At 37.5% G+C, this 16,722-nt stretch overlaps 1 protein-coding gene across 1 annotated transcript in view; it reads left to right on the top strand.

The window, feature by feature from the left end:
• ADAMTS20 (ADAM metallopeptidase with thrombospondin type 1 motif 20) overlaps positions 1–16,722 on the top strand; it is a 207,060-nt gene that overhangs the window by 152,127 nt on the left and 38,211 nt on the right. The window contains exons 29-31 of the mRNA XM_029205295.1: positions 2,299–2,466; positions 15,854–16,027; positions 16,105–16,275. Coding sequence (XP_029061128.1) covers positions 2,299–2,466; positions 15,854–16,027; positions 16,105–16,275 — 513 coding nt within the window. The remainder of the gene's footprint in view (positions 1–2,298; positions 2,467–15,853; positions 16,028–16,104; positions 16,276–16,722) is intronic.

Raw genomic sequence — 16,722 nt, 5'->3', positions numbered from 1 at the left:
GTACTACTGGGCTCATATCATGAGTATTCACAATAATAATTACTTTTTACAAGGGACTATCAGGGAGAGTAATAAATCCTCCTTTGTTCAAAAAGTCACAGTTTAAAAGTTAGAAAAAATACACAACCAAGGAGAAAAACATTCTTGTATGTGTGAACATGCATGTATACTCCCAGATAATATACGCCTGGTACTCAATAGTATGTGATGTTTTTAGTATAAACTATGTTATACTCTTTGAAAAATAAACAATGTAGTCAAGAAACAGGCAGGGAAGTGCCCACGATAAGAGATCAAGAGGAGTAGAGCATAAAGGTAGATCTGAAAGGGAAGGTCAGTAGTAGGAAAGATGAGATCGGGCACATTCAGAATGAAACAATGCCATTTGCAGCAACATGGATGGACCTAGAGATTATCATACTAAGTGAAGTAAGCCAGACAAAGACAAATATCATATGATATTGCTTATATGTGGAATCTGAAAAAAAAAAGATACAAATGAACTTATTTCCAAAAAGAAATAGACTCATAGACATAGAAAACAAATTTATGGTTACCAAAGGGGGAAGTGGCGGGACGGATAAATTAGGAAGCTGCGATTAATGTTTACATACTATTATATATAACATAGATAACCAACAGGACCTACTGTATAGCACAGGGAACTATACTCAATATTTTGTAATATCCTATAAGGGAAAAGAATATGAAAAAGAAAAAATATATACATACATATATGTCTCTCACTCTCTCTCTCTCTCTGTCTCTCTCTCTCTCTCTCTCTCTCTCTATATATATATATATACATATATGTATATATATATATATCTGAATTGCTGTGCTATAAACCTGAAGCTAACACAGTATTGTAAATCAACTACACTTCAATACAAAAATAAAAAATAGCAGGAAAGAATGTACATGTAATACGGTTTATCAAGACCCGTTAACAATTCACACTGAATTAAAGTGTGTTCTAAGTGGCATGTAAAGCTGTAGGTGTTAACAGGAAGAGAACATCTCAGATATGGTAACGTCTTAATAATCAAGGCACCAAGTTAAATTAATTCCCTACACAAATGGGATATAGTGTTGCAGATAACATATAAAGGTAAATTATCCCCAAACTATTCATTTTTTTAATTTAAAATATTTTAAACATCTAATACTCTATATTAGTCACTCTTTGAACTCATAATATACATAAAATGCATAATATATTATCTAATGTTCTCAGAACTCAGTATATGTTTCTAAATGAAACCATATGTAACCAGCTGTCTCAGAGGAATGAGAGGAGTTATCTGGAATCCGTGTCTTCTTTGCTTAACTTTTCGCTGGTACATATATCATGCTGAAAATTGTCAACCTCCTCAGAGTATATGAAGGAAAATGGTAGAAGAGGAAGCTAATATTCACCGAAGATGTACCCTATGTAAAAGGACTGGATTAGATATCTCATTTTCTTTGTCTCATGTTAATCTTCATAATAAACCACTAATATTGGTGTCATTATCATCACTTTATAATGAAGAAACTGAGGTTTGGCCAGGGGATGAAATACACTTAAAGTCACCCAAATAGTAAGTGGCAGAGCTGGTATTCAATGCCAGAGCCCAAGCCCTTTCTCTCCTCTGCACTGGCCTTGCTCATAAAATGGCAACTGGCTGAAAAAGGAAGTCCGATCACTATTTTACATATATCCTTACAGAGACTTTAGGTAGTTTGTTTTTCACTAAATATTTTGGAGGGTTGATGATGGGGACATACAGTTGCCAGATGGAAGTGAAAAACAAACCTGAACTGAATTGCACTTTAAAAAATTAATTTTATACTTTCTCATAGTTTCCTACATTGAGAGATTTTTGTTTTGTTTTGTTTTTGACATCCAAAGCACAGTTTGCACTATGGCAAGACATATGGGGTTAAAAATTGAATACGTGGCGACCATACAAAATCGAAAGCAAGTTTTATTGAAATATGTGTGATAACAGGAGTTAGCTGCAGATAGTCTTTAACCTCAAAAGATCTAAAGCATTTATGTGCCAGAAGACTGCTTGGTATATGGTAGACAATCAATACTTTTTTGAAGAATAAATGGATACCTTATCATATCAATATCAGTGATGGTCGAGGGCAGATTGGCAAATTTTAAATTCTCTCATTAGAAATATCAAAGTATATCTTGATGAAATATCAAAGTGATGATGTTTTGATTGCTTCATTTTACACTTCTTGCAGATAAACTTTAATTAGTAAAGATAAAATGAATCAAGTGCATTCATATTTATTTTCCAGTGCTCAGCTCCTTGTGGTAAAGGTTTAAAGTACCGTGAGGTGATTTGCGTTGACCAATTCCATGGGAAATTAGAAGAAAAATATTGCAGTCATCTACAGAAACCTCGAACTCATAAAGCTTGTAGATCTGTCAGATGCCCTTCATGGAAAGCCAAAAAATGGAATGAGGTATGTAAGATGTTTTATGATTATATATGTATTTTTGCATTTACAGAGAAAATCTTAATTCATTCTGTATGCTTTCAATAACCTTGAAAGTTTTACTCTACTAAATGTGTTTTATTCTATTACACAATTTTTTTGCACTATGCTCTGAATTAATATTGTACAGTGTTAACACGTTTGCTAAGTTCATAGCTTAATAACAAATTAGTCTTTTTTTTTTAAACATCTTTATTGGGGTATAATTGCTTTACAATGGTGTGTTAGTTTCTGCTTCATAACAAAGTGAATCAGTTATACATATACATATGTTCCCATATCTCTTCCCTCTTGCGTCTCCCTCCCTCCCACCCTCCCTATCCCACCCCTCCAGGCGGTCACAAAGCACCGAGCCGGTATCCCTGTGCCATGCGGCTGCTTCCCACTAGCTATCTACCTTACTTTTGTTAGTGTGTATATGTCCATGACTCTGTCTCGCCCTGTCACAGCTCACCCTTCCCCCTCCCCATATCCTCAATTCCGTTCTCCAGTAGGTCTGTGTCTTTATTCCTGTCTTACCCTTAGGCTCTTCATGACATTTTTTTTTTCTTCTTAAATTCCATATATATGTGTTAGCATACGGTATTTGTCTTTTTCTTTCCGACTTACTTCACTCTGTATGACAGACTCTAGGTCTATCCACCTCATTACAAATAGCTCAATTTCGTTTCTTTTTATGGCTGAGTAATATTCCATTGTATATATGTGCCACATCTTCTTTATCCATTCATCCGATGATGGGCACTTAGGTTGTTTCCATCTCCGGGCTATTGTAAATAGAGCTGCAATGAATATTTTGGTACATGACTGTTTTTGAATTTTGGTTTTCTCAGGGTATATGCCCAGTAGTAGGATTGCTGGGTCATATGGTAGTTCTATTTGTAGTTTTTTAAGGAACCTCCATACTGTTCTCCATAGTGGCTGAACCAATTCACATTCCCACCAGCAGTGCAAGAGTGTTCCCTTTTCTCCACACCCTTCCCAGCATTTATTGTTTCTAGATTTTTTGATGATAGCCATTCTGACCGGTGTGAGATGATATCTCATTGTAGTTTTGATTTGCATTTCTCTAATGATTAATGATGTTGAGCATTCTTTCATGTGTTTGTTGGCAGTCTGTATATCTTCTTTGGAGAAATGTCTATTTAGGTCTTCTGCCCATTTTTGGATTGGGTTGTTTGTTTTTTTGTTATTGAGCTGCATGAGCTGCTTGTAAATTTTGGAGATTAATCCTTTGTCAGTTGCTTCATTTGCAAATATTTTCTCCCATTCTGAGGGTTGTCTTTTGGTCTTGTTTATGGTTTCCTTTGCTGTGCAAAAGCTTTGAAGTTTCATTAGGTCCCATTTGTTTATTTTTGTTTTTATTTCCATTACTCTAGGAGGTGGGTCAGAAAGGATCTTGCTGTGATTTATGTCATAGAGTGTTCTGCCTGTGTTTTCCTCTAAGAGTTTGACAGTTTCTGGCCTTACATTTAGGTCTTTAATCCATTTTGAGCTTATTTTTGTGTATGGTGTTAGGGAGTGATCTAATCTCATACTTTTACAGGTCCAGTATTCCCAGCACCACTTATTGAAGAGGCTGTCCTTTCTCCACTGTACATTCCTGCCACTTTAATCAAAGATAAGGTGTCCATATGTGCGTGGGTTTATCTCTGGGCTTTCTATCCTGTTCCATTGATCTATCTTTCTGTTTTTGTGCCAGTACCATACTGTCTTGATTACTGTAGCTTTGTAGTATAGTCTGAAGTCAGGGAGCCTGATTCCTCCAGCTCCTTTTCTCGTTCTCAAGATTGCTTTGACTATTCGGGGTCTTTTGTGTTTCCATACAAATTGCGAATTTTTTTGTTCTAGTTCTGTGAAAAATGCCAGTGATAGTTTGATAGGGATTGCATTGAATCTATAGATTGCTTTGGGTAGTAGGGTCATTTTCACAAAGCTTATTCTTCCAATCCAAGAACATCGTATATCTCTCCATCTATTTGTATCATCTTTAATTTCTTTCATCAGTGTCTTATAATTTTCTGCATACAGGTCTTTTGTCTCCTTAGGTAGGTTTATTCCTAGATATTTTATTCTTTTTGTTGCAGTGGTAAATGGGAGTGTTTTCTTGATTTCACTTTCAGGTTTTTCATCATTAGTATATAGGAATGCCAGAGATTTCTGTGCATTAATTTTGTATCCTGCTACTTTACCAAATTCATTGATTAGCTCTAGCAGTTTTCTGGTAGCATCTTTAGGATTCTCTATGTATAGTATCATGTCATCTGCAAAGAGTGACAGCTTTACTACTTCTTTTCCCATTTGGATTCCTTTTATTTCCTTTTCTTCTCTGATTGCTGTGGTTAAAACTTCCAAAACTATGTTGAATAAGAGTGGTGAGAGTGGGCAACCTTGTCTTGTTCCTGATGTTAGTGGAAATGCTTTCAGTTTTTCACCATTGAGGATGATGTTGGCTGTGGGTTTGTCATATATGGTCTTTATTATGTTTAGGGAAGTTCCCTCTATGCCTACTTTCTGCAGGGTTTTTATCATAAATGGGTGTTGAATTTTGTCAAAAGCTTTCTCTGCATCTATTGAGATGATCATATGGTTTTTCTCCTTCAGTTTGTTAATATGGTTTATCACATTGATAGATTTGCGTATATTGAAGAATCCTTGTATTCCTGGAATAAACCCCACTTGATCATGGTGTATGATCCTTTTAATGTGCTGTTGGATTCTGTTTGCTAGTACTTTGTTGAGGATTTTTACATCTATGTAAATCAGTGATATTGGCCTGTAGTTTTCTTTCTTTGTGACATCCTTGTCTGGTTTTGGTATCAAGGTGATGGTGGCCTCGTAGAAGGAATTTGGGAGTGTTCCTCCGTCTGCTATATTTTGGAAGAATTTGAGAAGGATAGGTGTTAGCTCTTCTCTAAATGTTTGATAGAATTCGCCTGTGAAGCCATCTGGTCCTGGGCTTTTGTTTGTTGGAAGATTTTTAATCACAGTTTCAATTTCAGTGCTTGTGATTGGTCTATTCATATTTTCTATTTCTTCCTGATTCAGGCTTGGCACGTTGTGCATTTCTAAGAATTTGTCCATTTCTTTCAGGGTGTCCATTTTATTGGCATAGAGTTGCTTGTAGTAATCTCTCATGATCTTTTTCATTTCTGCAGTGTCAGTTGTTACTTCTCCTTTTTCATTTCTAATTCTATTGATTTGAGCCTTCTCCCTTTTTTTCTTGGTGAGTCCGGCTGGTGGTTTATCTATTTTGTTTATCTTCTCCAGGAACCAGCTTTTAGTTTTATTGATCTTTGCTATTGTTTCCTTCATTTCTTTTTCATTTATTTCTGATCTGATTTTTATGATCTCTTTCCTTCTGCTAGCTTTGGGGTTTTTTTATTCTTCTTTCTCTAATTGCTTGAGGTGCAAGGTTAGGTTGTTTATTCGAGATGTTTCCTGCTTCTTAAGATGGGCTTGTATTGCTATAAACTTCCCCCTTAGAACTGCTTTTGCTGCATTCCATAGGTTTTGGGTCGTTGTGTCTCCATTGTCATTTGTTTCTAGGCATTTTTTGATTTCCTCTTTGATTTCTTCAGTGATCACTTCATTATTAAGTAGTGTATTGTTTAGTCTCCATGTGTTTGTATTTTTTACAGATCTTTTCCTGTAATTGATATCTAGTCTCATGGTGTTGTGGTCGGAAAAGATACTTGATACAATTTCAATTTTCTTAAATTTACCAAGGCTTGATTTGTGACTCAAGATATGATCTATCCTGGAGAATGTTCCATGAGCACTTGGGAAAAATGTGTATTCTGTTGTTTTTGGATGGAGTGTCCTATAAATATCAATTAAGTCCATCTTGTTTAATGTATCATTTAAAGCTTGTGTTTCCTTATTTATTTTCATTTTGGATGATCTGTCCATTGGTGAAAGTGGAGTGTTAAAGTCCCCTACTCTGAATATGTTACTGTCGATTTCCCCTTTTATGGCTGTTAGTATTTGCCTTATGTATTGAGGTGCTCCTATGTTGGGTACATAAATATTTACAATTCTTATATCTTCTTCTTGGATCGATCCCTTGATCATTATGTAGTGTCCTTCGTTGTCTCTTCTAATAGTCCTTATTTTAAAGTCTATTTTGTCTGATATGAGAATTGCTACTCCAGCTTTCTTTTGGTTTCCATTTGCATGGAATATCTTTTTCCATCCCCTTACTTTCAGTCTGTATGTGTCTCTAGGTCTGAAGTGGGTTTCTTGTAGACAGCATATATAAGGGTCTTGTTTTTGTATCCATTCAGCCAATCTGTGTCTTTTGGTGGGAGCATTTAGTCCATTTATATTTAAGTTAATTATCGATATATATGTTCCTATTCCCATTTTCTAAATTGTTTTGGGTTCGTTATTATAGGTCTTTTCCTTCTCTTGTGTTTCTTGCCTAGAGAAGTTCCTTTAGCATTTGTTGTAAAGCTGGTTGGGTGGTGCTGAACTCTCTCAGCTTTTGCTTGTCTGTAAAGGTTTTAATTTCTCCATCAAATCTGAATGAGATCCTTGCTGAGTAGAGTAGTCTTGGTTGCAGGTTTTTCTCCTTCATCATTTTCAGTATGTCCTGCCACTCCCTTTTGGCCCGTAGGGTTTCTGCTGAGAGATCAGCTGTTAACCTTATGAGGATTCCCTTGTGTGTTTTTTGTTGTTTTTCCCTTGCTGCTTTTAATATGCTTTCTTTGTATTTAATTTTTGACAGTTTGATTAATATGTGTCTTGGCGTATTTCTCCTTGGATTTATCCTGTATGGGACTCTCTGTGCTTCCTGGACTTGATTAACTATTTCCTTTCCCATATTAGGGAAGTTTTCAACTATAATCTCTTCAAATATTTTCTCAGTCCCTTTCTTTTTCTCTTCTTCTTCTGGAACACCTATAATTCGAATGTTGATGCGTTTAATGTTGTCCCAGAGGTCTCTGAGACTGTCCTCAGTTCTTTTCATTCTTTTTTCTTTATTCTGCTCTGCAGTAGTTATTTCCACTATTTTATCTTCCAGGTCACTTATCCGTTCTTCTGCCTCAGTTATTCTGCTATTGATCCCATCTAGAGTCCTTTTAATTTCTTTTATTGTGTTGTTCATCGTTGCTTGTTTCATCTTTATTTCTTCTAGGTCCTTGTTAACTGTTTCTTGCATTTTGTCCATTCTATTTCCAAGATTTTGGATCATCTGTACTATTATTATTCTGAATTCTTTTTCAGGTAGATTGCCTATTTCCTCTTCATTTGTTAGGTCTGGTGGGTTTTTATCTTGCTCCTTCATCTGCTCTGTGATTTTCTGTCTTCTCATTTTGCTTATCTTACTGTGTTTGGGGTCTACTTTTTGCAGGCTGCAGGTTCGTAGTTCCCGCTGTTTTTGATGTCTATTTCCAGTGGCTAAGGTTGGTTCAGTGGGTTGTGTAGGCTTCCTGGTGGAGGGGACTAGTGCCTGTGTTGTGGTGGATGAGGCTGGATCTTGGCTCTCTAGTGGGCAGGTTCACGTCTGGTGGTGTGTTTTGGGGTGTCTGTGGCCTTATTATGATTTTAGGCAGCCTCTCTGCTAATGGGTGTGGTTGTGTTCCTGTTTTGCTAGTTGTTTGGCATAGGTTGTCCAGCACTGTAGCTTGCTGGTCGTTGAGTGAAGCTGGGTGCTGGTGTTAAGATGGTCTCTGGGAGATTTTCACCGTTTGATATTATGTGGAGCTGGGAGGTCTCTTGTTGACCAGTGTCCTGAAGTTGGCTCTCCCACCTCAGAGGCAGAGCCCTGACTTCTGGCTGGAGCACCAAGAGCCTTTCATCCACGCGGCTCCTTAATTTGGGATGTTTCATTGTCTATTCATGTATTCCACAGATGCAGGGTACATCAAGTTGATTGTGGAGCTTTAATCTGCTGTTTCTGAGGCTGCTCAACAAATTAGTCTTTTGATTTTTTTTTTTGTGGTCGTAAACTGTACAAGAAATTCTGTTACTGAATACTACGGAGGCTACTGATGATTATAATATTATTCCAGGTGACCTAACTGTAAAATATACCTGATGAGGTGTTTAGTAACTGTCTTGGTTCCGCACTAAAGTCTTGGATTTGAGCTGAGTTTGCAACTTGGAGAAGGGACTGGTAAGTTCCAGATGGATCATAATTGGAGATGGTTTAAGAGTCAGGGAAATGACAGAACTAGGGAGCCCAGCTGGTCTAAGGTCAGAGAGTGGACATGCTTGGAAAGACTCAGCAAAAATGAAGCTGCTGCGGAGATGAGACCAAGGCTGAAAACTCAGTTTATAAAAGAAGGGTGATGGATACTTGCTCTGGCACACTCAGGGAAGTAAGCTCCAGATCTAAACTGGGAAAGCCATATATTTGAATGTGATTGTCCAGCAAAGACCAGCCTGGGAAATATTAAGGAGGAAAAAGCCATAAATGAAGCCAGAAATGATAACTAGAATAATTTCCTGAGGCCTGATTTCAGTGGGGCTAGGCTTTCAGCAAAGCTATCTGGCTGCTCTCAGCAGTATCTCAGAATACTTATCCGTGTCTTAGAGGAGCTAGTCCTACGATGGGAAAAAGAACTCATCTTCTGCTGATGGAACTTCCTTGTCTCTGTCTGATGCTGGAGCTATGTTAGGAAGGTAGGGGTTCAGACAGGAGCTAGAAGTGGGGTTTCCCTGGGCCTCTAAGTTTTCATCCTTCACTCCGTGAGATCAGATCCTTGGTGGCAGAGCACCAGCTTTTAAATTGACAGTGTCAGCGCATCATTATTTTTGAATAAAAAGCTCCCAAATTGGGTGAGCATCTCAGGTTTCTGTGTAGAAGAGTTAGCCTCTGTCAAGTGTTAGGGTGTTGAGAATTGTGGTTCATCTTTGACTGAAAACTAGGGGCAAACATGTCTCTGTTTTTCTTCTCAAAACAAAACATATATATCTGAGCACTTACTTCTACCCTGAATTTTGGTACAGTAAATAAAATTAATTTTGTGGTTTAGCAGAGACCATTATTTAAAAGATATCCCATTAACCTGTTTTATTTAGTGAATGCCACTACTACCTACTAAGTCGTTCAAAACAGAAACACTGGGTCCATCCTGTCTCCCTTGACCCCTCAGTTAGTTATCCCCTAGCTTCTCTCAATGACAGCAGGCAGGAGCCGCTGGTGGATGGGACTGGAAGCGGGAGAGACTCTGCTTCTTGGCCACCAGCATCCCTTTTGATCCCCAGGATTCTTTTGCTGCCTTGCAGCTGCTGCAGCTGCTGTGGTTGCTATTCATGAGGGACACTTCCTGACCCTTGACCTCCAGCTCCACAACAGTGACTCAATCATGGGTGCTAACAACTTGTCCTTGGCTTGCCACCAACTCTGAAATTATATAAGATTCACTAAAGGGATGTATTTCAGGGGTTTCTAAGATACAGATATGAATATGTAAAGACTATAAAAAACACAGATGCTTTTGTACAGCGTCGGCTTTTTTTCTTTGAATTGGTTTTCCTTGTCATAGAAATTAGCTTCATACACCCACACAGTCCCCAAAACTCTGCCAGAAACAAATGACCACTAGTAAAGTCGCTGGCTTTGATTTATTCTAGAAAAAGTACCCACATGAAGTTAACAATTGCAGGCTGTCAGTGAGCTGCATATAATAATATATTCAACAGAAGTGTAATTTCAGAGGTAGTTACAGGATAATCACTGGTTGCTACTTTGTTCCAACTGCATAAATTGTAAAATTGCTTTACTAGAATCCCTCACTATAATTTCATTTTATTACTATTTTACATTGTACCTCTAATGGAAAGACTTACTTGGCAAACTGTGACCACAGAGGTGCTCAAATGAGTTTTGAAGTTAACACTCTTCATTTGGTATTTGATATCTTTTTTTTTAATGAAAGGATTTAGTAATGCATTTTAATGACTGCAGCCAAACAGGAACAAACATTGCTATATAGAGTCCTTTGTCCCTAGGGTCCAGATGTATACGTTTAGAGGCAAAATAAATACTGGAATCATTTAAAATGAAAAAAGCCTCATCCTCTTATTTCTGGAACCAGGCTTTTTGTTTTTGTTTTCACCTAATTTTACCTATTTGGGAATACCAGCTTCACTTGTAAATTCAAGTTTTTAAGGCTAGCATGGGGTGTTAGCATCCTCATGGTCTCATGCTTAGTTCAGTGCCATCCAAACGTAGTTTTTATACTCAGAAAAAAAAAATCATCCAGAATTCTCACCTCCCCTTGATCATGGCAAACTTGCCAGACAGCTTAGAAAGATACTTGAAGAATCTCAGGCAACCCTATTGAATCTAGAGCCTCGTGATAGCAGCCACTTACTTGGTTCCTCTTTTCAGGGACCCATTATTTTCTTTGTAGTATTTTAAGATCAGAGTTGGAACCAAATGTGATATGAGTTCCAAAATCTCACAAGTCTACCGGCTAGTGCCCCCCTTTCCCAAAACACCTAATGTGAAAAAAAATTTTTTTGGAAGCTATTTGCTAAATGCTGACATGGTTAAGTGAATTTGTATTTCTGTAATTCCATATTTTCTATATTTACAAAATACATATATAAATCATATTTGATTTAAATATTTGATTTCAAATATAGTCATATTTGAAAAAATTGTGATGTATACATATATATCTTTTATAATCTAAAAAGATAGTAAATCTTAAGTCCCCACAGCCCCTGACCAAGAATGCAGAGCCTCTTCATCTTTACACCCAGGTTAAGTGAGTTTTCTTCCAGGAAGACAGGCTGAGGCCAAGGTCAGAGAGGATGTCTTTTTGTTCTGTGGCTGGGTGAGCTATGCTTCTCAATCTTTTCTAGCTAGGGCCAGCAATTCTGCTTTTGAATTTCTATGCTGCCTGTTAACTCTCTTCCTTTATCATCTTTCTTGATACTTAAGATGGTCTATCTTTGAGTGGGCTGAGACGACTAATACTCTTTGGTTTGAGGCATGTGTCGAGAAACTTTTCAAGGCAAACATATTTGTATCTCCGTAAGAAAAGTGAAAAAAATGGGAATAGGACGGAAGCAGCAAGGGACCGTCAGCTCCTGACACTGCTGAGAGACTTCTGTATTCTTCCCAACTGTAGGTATTCATTATGCTGATGAGGAAACAACAGCTTATAGGGGTTAAGTACTGAACAGCTTGTGCATGTCACAGGCCAGGAAGTGATGGGGGCGGGGGGTGAGCATTTGAACACTTGTCTGAGTCTTCCCTATTGTAGTTGCTGTCATAATTATTTTATAGTTATCATTTTACATGAGCTCATCTTTATACTTCCTTAGCAATGTCTTTTACTTCCTTAGCAATGTATCTCCCCTCTTACAAGGCATCTGAAGTCAACAATTGCAGAATGTCACTGGATGACACATAACAATGCATTCAACAGAAACGTAGTTTCTATGTTGTGTTGAGTTCATTACAGGCTTATTTATATATAAAAAGCCTGTTGCATAAATTTAAGATATATATGGATTTTACATACCTTAGGAAAATAACTGAGGGTTTAATTGATCATGTATTGAATATGGTGTAGTTGCTTAAATCACTAGCAACATATTAGGCTACATTAATACATGAAGAGTGTTCAAAATTTTGCACTAATAAATTCTGGTCAGATTTTTGGAGCAGTACCTATTCTGAGACCCACACTGTAAGAAAAGTCTTGACAAATTACCAAATCCCCAGAGAAGCACAATCGAATTGTTGTAACTATTCTGTATCAGTTCCACTGTGTTCTGTTGCAAGTAGGAAAAGTACTGATTATTAGTGGCTCGAACTCAAAGTCATTTATTCTTCACGTAACAAGACCAGAAGGTCACTAGATTTAAGTTTGATTCAGTAGCTCCACAATGGCAGGGTGCTGGATGGGCATTTCTGTGATTCTGTTGATCAACCCTAATGGTCATAAAATAGCTGCTCCCTTTCCAGACCTCACACCTTTATACTTTCTCACATGAAAGTAAGTATGAATTTGTTCTATGTTGATAAGGAGGACAGGTTCTAGACAGTGGGTAAAGTTTACGGAAGAATATTTCAACTCAATATAGGAGAGTATTTGCTAAAACTTTAGAGTCACCCAAAAATGAAATGATTGCTTTCAGGATACAGTGAACTTACTCATACTGAGGCTGTGGAAGTATGGGTAGGTTTGATATTCATTCATTCACTACTGCTGTAAAATGGATTTCAGGATGGAAGAGGAATTGGAATTAGATATTCCTAGAGTCTTTTCTAACTCAAAATCCTGTACTACTGCTAATACTACTGCTACAGTATTGATGCATTTGAAATAAACTATAGTTACAAATAACTGACTATAATAAAATCAAAACCTTAATCCATTAACAAGAAATTATAAATAATGCATCAAGAAAGGACTTTACTATTACATTTAAAATAATTTTTTATTAAATAGCAGAGTGAGTTAGCCTTAATGAACCCATTTGGCAATGCATGTTCTAACATTTCTTCATCTCTGCTCTACAGTAGCTAAAACAGCTACAGTACCTGTGGATTGGCTAAAACTTACCTTCTCCACTTCCACTGTCATGTTTTTAAAGCACCAGGCTATGCAGTGTTGTAGTACATGTACGCATGAATAGGAAGTTTGGCTGACTTTTCCTCTCTGAGTTAAATTATGCAGTGGCGGTCAGTTAGTGCCTTCCAATCAATTATTTGTGTCATACTCGTAATGATAGACTCGCATTGCCTTCATATGAGTTACTTGGATTTTTAAAGAAAGATAAAATTTAACATGCTTATAAAAATGTGGTTCAATAAAGCTGTTGAATAAAGGTGACTACTCTGGAGTTACAGCTGTACCTTGGGAGGTCATTCTAATAAGTCGCTGGACGTAAGAGTGAGTTATCCTGTCTTCACAGCATCCGCAGCCCGTAAGAGGAGCTGATGGGCAAAGGCAATAAGTTAGGCTTTGGAAATGTTGGATTTGAGGTGCCTTTGACATATCTATGTAGAAAATACATGAAAATTCTTGTCAATACATGAAAAATTCCTTGTAAATACATGAAAATATAAATGGAGAGCTCAGAATTATGATCAAGGCTAGAGAGAACAGATTCAGAAATTATTGGGACATAGAAGAAATTGCTCAGAAAGAGCTCAGAGGGTATAAAGGGAAGCAAGTTATAAAGAGAACCCTGGGAGATGCTAACATTTAAAGGCTAAACAGAGAAAATAGAGTCAGTTAAGGACTGCAAGAGGAGAGTACCTGGAACCAGAGGGGATTTCAATCACAGAGGCCAGAAAGGCTCAACAGAATGTGGTCACTGGTGCTGACGGTGTCAGTGAGATTAACTAAGAAAAGACTTGAAAAGTGTCTCTTGGACTTGGCAGTTAGGGTTATCGATGACATGAGGCTAAGAAATACTTCATTTAAGCAAAGAATTCTCTCCTCTGTTCAAATCTGAAATCACATCAGTTTAGTCTTTTGTACTCTTATCTCTAAAAAATGCTGAAAAACAAAAGTTACTTGTGTTCTTCCAAGCAGTAGTCCAGTTTTTTTTTTTCCTTTGAGGGTGAGGTCCATTATAGTAGCCCCCTATGGTGTCAGTGGACTCTTCTAAATGCATGCTGTGGTCAAAGAATCAGTCAGCCACTGTGGATTATTGAACTGTAGAAAACGCTATTTATCTGAAAGAACTTCTTGCTAAATTACGTTTTGTGAAATTTGTTTTCAGGATTTTTTTTTCAGGTTTAGAAGTAGGAATTTTTCTGAATATGGTTTATATTTGTGAAATTATTACTGGAAAATGTTTGCAGGAGCCTTATTTTATAGACTAAACATTTCACCAAAGGTTCAGATAAGTTAAACTACAACCTGACATCTTAGTCTGCTTAATATTGTGCCCTGCACAAAATACACATTAAATTATTATTATCTCCATACAAAGGAACCATGTCTTTTTTGTGAAAACATTCAATGAGCTGTCAAAATTCAACTGCTAAAGCATAAAATGAGGGTCAATATAAGTAAGCGATGTAGATATGCATAATATTCTTTGTAAGTTAAAAAAATATAAAAATCCTCTTTTAAGTCAGTGGTTGCCGCTTATACACACAAGACAGAAAACTGAATTTAAAGGTGCCGCTAGAGTAAAATTGTTGCAAGCGTTTATAAGAGGACCTTGAGTCTAACAGGTGAACTAAGTTCTTAGCTTTTGTGGGCTTTAAGTGTTTTAAAATTCATGGTGAAACCATATTCTGCAGAGACATATTTACTGTTAGAGAAAAAAGCAACCACTGACTCTGTTAATCCTGCAGAAATAGAGACCTTAATGAAAAACCTGAAGTTTTACCCTTACACTGTCACAGTTGCGAACAGCCACGAGGCCCCATGTAACATTCAATATGACCTCCAATCCCTTCTGGAATAACGAAGAGTATAAAAACCAAGCTCACAAATTAAATAAATACCCTTAGACGTTCTCCCTACTTTATTAATGTTGGCATCCTAGCTCTTGGTTGTGGTCAGGCTCTGCTGTTTTATGGCTTGGCCTTGCGGAGTTGAGAAAACCCTGAGAAGTTGCCAAGTCCTTCTCCATCCCGTGGAGGCAGCACAGGGAGAGCTCAAAGGCTGCAGTCAGAAAGAAGCGGGCTTAAACCTGCTTCGCCACTGACTTCACGTAGTAGCTCAGGCAAATGACATAACATCTCTTAGCTAAGTCCCAGGCCCTCAACCCTGGTGCCTCCTTTGAAGAGCTGTTGCGAGGAATAAATGTGTGGGACATGTTCTGTGAAATTTTACAAATAACACAAAACCTTCTTTGTACAGATAAGACAAGTGAGAGCAGAGGCTAAGACAAGGTTGTCTAAGTAAACTGTAAGCTTACACGATCAGTTTCCCAAAACACCTCTCCACTGAAATACAATCACGAGTCAACAAATCAGCAAATGTTTGGATCCCCAAGCTGTAATAGGGACGGCAGGTATAAAGATGGATAGAACCCAAACTTGTAAATTATTGTTGCTTTGAGGGAGATTATGAATACAGTGTAATTTCAATATTTAAATAATGTTCAAAAGCAATGTAGTAGTAGAATAGTTTGTGTGGTAAATTTTATAGATATTAAGTATGTTTAAGTCAGAAGAGAGAGCTATCAATTCAGATGGAGTATCTGGTCATAGTTTCTACAAGACTTGAATAGGTATTGCAAAATAAAGAACATCTATTTGTATACTTGTATAGGTGCTCCAGACCAGGCAATGTTAAAAATACTTCTTGCATGTATTTTCTATCTAATGCATGGTATAATTTTGCTCTACTTTGCGATTTTTACATAATTTGATATTTGTTAGTTAATTATTCCAATCGTTTGGGTTTCTTCATAGTGCTCTGTGACCTGTGGCTCTGGAGTTCAGCAAAGGGATGTGTACTGCAGACTGCGAGGTGTTGGTCGGGTGGCGGAAGAAAAGTGTGATCAGTCCACACGGCCTTATTTTCAGAGACAGTGTTGGCATCAGGACTGCATACAGTACCATTGGGTGGCGGGAGAGTGGCTGGATGTGAGTATTGTCAAGTACACTTTCAGACAACCCTTCAGTGAAAGAATGTGTTCTTCATTTCGTCATTGTATTTCTAGTGTTCAACGTCATGTAAGAAAAGAGAGACACATCGGCAAGTGAAGTGCGTGGGTGCACAAAACACGCAAGTGAATGAAAGTTTCTGCGATCCTTCAACCAGACCTCTTGCAGTCAGAAAGTGCAGAAACCCTACCTGCAAGTATATTGTGGTAACGGGAGACTCATCACAGGTAAGGCAAAGAAAGGAAGTTGAGAATTTTCGCTCCTGGAAAACACAGCTGAGTTTCAAATTTGACCCAGTTGAAACTGGGTCTAAATTTGAACATGGGAGCAGATGATGGTGTGCATATCAATCTAAGGGATAAAATCGCTGGCAGTTGGATGGTGCAAATAGAGTAATAGCAACATGTATGTTAAACTCTGGTGCAGTTCTGAAGCGGTGACAACTTTGAAACCGGCTACCAGGGACGGTTTGGCATCTGTCCCTGCATAGTTGGCTGCTTTAAAAAATTTTTCTCTTCCGGTTTTATTGAGATATAATTGACGCACAGCCCTGTATAAGTGTAAGGGGTACAGCATATATCTCTGTCATCATCCATATATCTATCTATCTATCTACCTATATCTATCATCTATCTATCTATCTATCTATCTATCTATCTATCTATCTATCTATC

The sequence above is a fragment of the Monodon monoceros genome, unplaced genomic scaffold (genome assembly GCF_005190385.1).
Source record: "Monodon monoceros isolate NGI ecotype Baffin Bay Population unplaced genomic scaffold, NGI_Narwhal_1 Super_Scaffold_6, whole genome shotgun sequence".
In the NCBI taxonomy this organism is placed as follows: Eukaryota; Metazoa; Chordata; class Mammalia; order Artiodactyla; family Monodontidae; genus Monodon; species Monodon monoceros.
Note: the sequence above shows the minus strand (reverse complement) of the source record. Positions and strands in the feature narration are given on the sequence as shown.